The following is a 5,311-nucleotide window of genomic DNA, read 5'->3' on the forward strand; positions in this document are numbered from 1 at the left end:
CACAAGTTCACGGGCGTGATGTCCAACGTACTGTCGGGTCAAACACCAGGGCTGAGACGTCCAAGGTACTCAGCTGTACTGGTTCGCTAAACTAAACGAAGGGATTGAAGGCCATGCCGCCGGCAATACATTGTGAGGCAAACTACGTGTGACGTGAGGTGCGTCTGCGCATGGGATGGAGATTCACGTACTGAAACAAAGAGGCGCTTTTTGCTAGGAATAAACTCAAAGCTGCGCCATTGCGGACCCTGAACATCGGGCTGGATCTGAAGTGCCACCGTAGCTTTTCCATTGTCCACTCCAAAGGCGTTGGCTACCAGACCTAGGTGAGGCCCCAGGTGGCGTGTGTAAGTGAGCGAGGGGATGCACTTGCACTCTCGACAAAGTAAAACACTACTCATCGAGCCTGAGGTTTAAAGTCTGACAGGCTCGATGCTGACGGACCTTCGGGAATGTGCAACACCGAGCTCGGCTGGGAGTTGAAGGCTAAGGAAGAGAACCAGGCATTGCATTGCTGGATGAGAGGGCAGCAGGTCGACGGTGCCAGCGCGACGAGGTGGCTGAAGACACAGACAAGACTCAAAATTCTTGCCGCAAGGAGGCCCTGACCTCCAAGCTTGAACCAACTGGCTGCCGAGTTGGAAAGGGGTATCAGGAGCCGTGTGTCGTTGTACATAGAGGCCAAGTGTACGGGGATGGATGCCGTGTCTGAGATGGCCACAAACTCTATCTGTAGACGTAAAGTGGTGCCTTCAAGCTGGCTGGGGCGGGTCAGATCCAACACGATGGTATCCGTGCTCAAGTCGAGCCAAGCCCTTGAGACGCGAGGCCGAACAAAAGCAGCGCTCGGCACGTCGAGAGACTTGGTGACGTGGCGGTTAGCCACGCCTTGGCGCGACATGACCAGCTTGTCATGAAGCATTAGACAGATGGTATCCATGGGCTCGGTGCGCCACAGATAAGCAAAGGCTTCCGCTGAGTGCAACAGGAGTTGTGCGGCACGTTGCTTTGTAGGCACCAATGACCACGAGTTTGTGGCTTGCGGGGCACTTGTAGCCGTCAGGCAGCTGCGCCAAAACAGCCATCGGTGCTGCGTGAGCACCATCATGGCTGTGCCTCGCCATCATAGCATATCCGAAGACCAAGGCTGACGTCGGAAAAGGTAGCGAGGAGGGAATAAAGACGATGCAAATGCAGTTGACTTGCCTGCCGTGCTGCAAAGTGATGATCCAGTCGGATGAGTTTGGCACGACGGGCTGGGACCAGCTCAGCGTGAGCGCAAGGGTTCGTTGCAGCTCGTTCTGCTCCGCACTAAGTGTGGCGTTGAGCAGCTGTCAATGGCGTGACGAGCAACGCAGATTAGAGCCATGCAAACGGTGCGGAAAATTGATGTGGGAGAGTGGAGAAGCAGTGAGCATGCAGGTGATGGAGACACGCTTGTTTGAGCTGAAAGCCCGTATGCCACTTGCCTCAGGCAAACGGGGCTCCGGCACCACTGTAGTGGTGGCAAAGGCTTGCCAGGCTGATGGGGCAAGCCACGAGGTTACAAGAAGCCACGTGCTACTTGTCTCAAGTCCTACCCGACCAATGGCGAGCAGGGCTTGTAGCTCGTCTTGGCTTAAGGGCGTCCATAATCCCGTCGCCTCAGTTTCATCGGGTCGCCAGGTGCGTGGAGTCACGAGTTGAACGGACCGGTGGTCTGCTGCCGTGACTGGATCTTCTGACAAGCGGAAGCGAAGGCGGTTCAGCTGCTCAGCTGCCAAATCATTGGACTGGCTCGTAAGCCGCAGGCGCTGCGCGGTGAGGTCAAGCGAAATGGCACTGAGCGCGGGCAGGAGTGTAGAGGGCAACTCGCCAGCGCTGGCGTAAACAGCGGTCGGAGAAATTGAGCCCGGCAGATAGGTGGTCATGGCTCGAGCCAGTGGCGCATCGTGAGGACTGGGTGCGGCCAACAACCACAAGCCGGGCGCGCCATCGCTGAGGGAGAGCCACTGCCGGGCCTGGTTGGCAGCATCAAGGTGTAGGGCTGCCTGCCATAGCTGCGGGGTTGCTGTCAGGACGCTGGCATTGCTCTGCAGGTTGAGGCCATGTTGTATGTCACTTGTTTCAGTCGCTGCCAAAAAGAGCTGGGACCAATCGAGCGCTGCCCAGCCTGGCATAGGCTGGAGCGTCAAGACCCCGAGCTGCTCTTGATAAGAGGCTTGGACGCTAAGTGTGGACAGCTGTGGCTGAAGCAGATTCAAGGCCGCCGTCCTAGCTGCGGCTAGGAGGTTGCGACCAGTACATCGTGGGGGATGACCGAGGTGAGTCAATTACTATTTTGGCTATTCGATCAGGTACACGAGCAATGGCGTTGAAGGGCTCGAAATTAGAGCGGAGCGCTGTCGCATACCTTCAACGGCGACCGTGACATTGGCTAAACCACTGCTCAGCTTGACCAGTGGGGTGTCGACACAGTGGGCAACATCGAGCTGCTGGGAAGAGCCCAAGCTGAGTGCCTGTGCCAAGCGCTCGGGCGTTATGATGCGAAGCTGCAGTGTTGTGCTCCAGGTTATGCTTGGGGGATCTGGATTCACTGGAGCAGCCAGGGTCAGGGAGACGTGATTGAGCTGAGCAATGCAGGACGTCGCGCTCCAGTGGAGTGGTCCATTGGCGGATAGGGCGACATCGTAGCCCCCATCCATGCGCAGTATCAGTTTGGCCGTGGTATGAGCTGGCGTATCGTGCCAAGTGAGCGTGGTATTTTGCCACGTGCCAGTCGGCCAACCCAGACAGACGGTTAGATTTGTAGATGGTGCTGCAGCGGTGTCGATGAGCTGAGACCAGAGCGTGATGGTATCCCATTGCATGCGAGCCAGCAGGGTCGTTGAGTCCAGGGCGGTGGGAGCCGCCAAGTGCAGGTCATGTTGTTGCTCTGGTGGGGCCCCGGTGCCAGGGGAGGGGCAAGCCTGCAGACTCAGCAGGAGCGAAAGAGAGTCGCCCGCGCCGGCTGCAAGGACCGTTTCATCGTGCACCAGCTGCACTATACCGGCAGGCCAAGCAACATGCAGCTGAGCGGCGCACTGTATGCTGTTGTGAGTCAAGAGCACCAGCCACAGCAAAACCTGGAGACCCGCAGACTGCATGGTCTTGGTTGTGCGACACAATTGGGAAGGGGGCTTGCCAAGAAGTGTGGAGACAAGGCAGATGGGATGGCAAGCCAACCGGTATCAAGAAGTTGGATGCCTTCAGAGGTGGTCCAGCCACTCGTGGGCTGTTCAGATATTCAGGGCCTGGTTGCTGGCCGAGTTGCATGGACAAGCCATACGCAACCCACAACCTTGGAGCAAAAGGGGCTCAGTCAAGGTTGACATGTGATTTGTGCGCGGCGATTATGTTTGCATCTGGACGCTGCTTGTCGCAGCAGCAGCTCTGCGATGGACGGGACAAAAGAACCGTGCAATGGTGTTCTCGTAACGATATCCTTTTTGTTGTCGTTGTTGTTGTTGTGACTGTTGTTATTTGTGCGACAGATCCCTTCACACCATCCCAAGCCTCCATGGCACATGAAGCAAACAAGCCACCAGCGCTCTCCCACCAAGCCAGCCCGTCCCAACGCCACCAACACGCTTGCGATGCGCCAGCGCGCCGAGCGTCGCGATCGTGCTCGCGGACACGCGTTTCCATGCTGACAATTCTCGAAAGATCTTTGGCTGTTCAGAACAGGTGTTGACTACAACTTGTGAACCAAGTCAGGGGGACCAGTCTCTTGTTGCCTGGCTCGCTGTCTGGCTCGCTGGCTGGCTGGCTGGCTGGCTGGCTGGCTGTCCTGGCTGGCCCGCTGTCTGTCCTAGCTAGCTGTCTGGCTGTATACCACAGGCGTTGAAAGGTTCCAAGGATGCTATTGAGATGCTAGCGAATTTCGCAGCACAGATGACGCGGTCTATGGCGCGTTGTGTGGCGCATGTTCATTCATCAAGAGTCGATTATTCGAAAGTGTCAGGGAATAGCATGTAAATGAATAGGGTATCGGCAACGACAAAGGGGCATGAGCGTGCGGCTACCAGTTGCTCAACTCGTCGGCATCGGCGAGGTCAGCCTCTTGCTCCAGCAAGAGGAGACGGTCAAGCTCAGCATCGTCCACCAGTCCATTGGTCTGGTCTGCGTCCTCCCCTTCATCGGATTGCTTTCCAGCAACCACGGGCGGGTCATGCCGGCCGAGGGAGCCACCCACGTCGACCTGGAGCCGGAAGTTGGCCAACGAGTCGGAGCTGGCGGTGCGGGACAGGCCGCTGTCGGGTGCCGGGCGGTCTGTCTCGGGATCAGAAAGCTGGCCATCGTCATCCAAGGGCAAGGTTTGCAGGGTCATTAAATCATGAGCTGCTGCCTGGTTAGTCTCATCCCCATCAGTTGTGAGTGGGTCGGCCAGGGCACTAGATCGCTTCGGGGTAGAAGCACGCAAGGTCGAGCTTGACTCGAGGATAAAAGTGGTCTCGAGCGGATTGTCGCTCTCTATCATTGATCGTTCGTTCGCATCCGCTGCTTCGTGCTGGCGATCGTCATCACCCTTTACATTGCCCTCAGCATACGCATGAATCGTCGGTGTGGCATCACGCTGCTCTTTCGTGACAACAGCTTCGGGAGTCTGGGGTGCCGCGTTTGCGTCCGAGTCCATCGTGGCGTCGGTGTCCAGTCGTGGTTGACTCGCATCCACGACGGGGCGAATGAGGTCATCGGCCTCATCGCACACAATGGCGTCAACGGTCGTTGAAGAGATGGTGCGATTCATGCCCAGGGTAGCGTCGTCTGGCAAGGCCGACGCGTCAAAAGTGGTTGTGCTACTCTGAGCTGTGCTGTGCGTGTCCTCACGGTGCTTTGACAGCCCAGACGATGGCAACGCTGCAACATCGGTCTCGGCATCTATAACAGCCGCCGCAGACGCCTGGGATGACTGCACTGGCATGGAGGCGGAGTTGCTGTGACCTGGCTCAGGGACGGGATGCGTCGGCGCGTTGGCGGACGACGACCGAACCACTGCCGCCGTCGAGCTTCCACAACCCATGTCGGATAATCACGATCAGATGAACGTGTAAAACGAGCACAAGATGCTTGCCTCTTCCACACACCTCCTCTTGCTCAACGACCAGACATTGAGCAAACACCCATCGACCGCCACCGCCACCACCGCCCCCACAGATCCAACAAAGTCCGATATGATGATGAAGATGAATGACCCTTGACGCGACCACCTAAACACCGAACTCTCTCTCTCTCTCTCTCTCTCTCTCTCTCTCTCTCTCTCTCTCTCTCTCTCTCTCTCTCTCACTCTCGC

The 5,311-nt window shown here is 57.3% G+C and overlaps 2 protein-coding genes across 2 annotated transcripts in view; both read right to left on the minus strand.

The window, feature by feature from the left end:
* The window catches only part of MONBRDRAFT_30170 (uncharacterized protein), a gene marked incomplete at both ends in the record, with an annotated part of 4,857 nt that extends 1,732 nt beyond the window's left edge, over positions 1 to 3,125 (minus strand). Inside the window, 7 exons of the mRNA XM_001750640.1 lie at positions 32 to 91; positions 192 to 322; positions 445 to 486; positions 610 to 1,067; positions 1,153 to 1,331; positions 1,581 to 2,263; positions 2,393 to 3,125. Of these exons, the coding sequence (XP_001750692.1) occupies positions 32 to 91; positions 192 to 322; positions 445 to 486; positions 610 to 1,067; positions 1,153 to 1,331; positions 1,581 to 2,263; positions 2,393 to 3,125 (2,286 nt within the window). The remainder of the gene's footprint in view (positions 1 to 31; positions 92 to 191; positions 323 to 444; positions 487 to 609; positions 1,068 to 1,152; positions 1,332 to 1,580; positions 2,264 to 2,392) is intronic.
* A 914-nt stretch (positions 3,126 to 4,039) lies between these two features.
* MONBRDRAFT_30171 (uncharacterized protein) lies at positions 4,040 to 5,041 on the minus strand (the record flags this gene model as incomplete). Its single annotated transcript, XM_001750641.1, has 1 exon — positions 4,040 to 5,041. The coding sequence occupies one exon, from the start codon at positions 5,039 to 5,041 to the stop codon at positions 4,040 to 4,042; it is 1,002 nt and encodes a 333-aa protein (XP_001750693.1).
* Between the last annotated feature and the right edge of the window lie 270 nt (positions 5,042 to 5,311).

The sequence above is a fragment of the Monosiga brevicollis genome, genomic scaffold (assembly GCF_000002865.3).
Source record: "Monosiga brevicollis MX1 MONBRscaffold_45 genomic scaffold, whole genome shotgun sequence".
NCBI classification, from domain to species: domain Eukaryota; class Choanoflagellata; order Craspedida; family Salpingoecidae; genus Monosiga; species Monosiga brevicollis.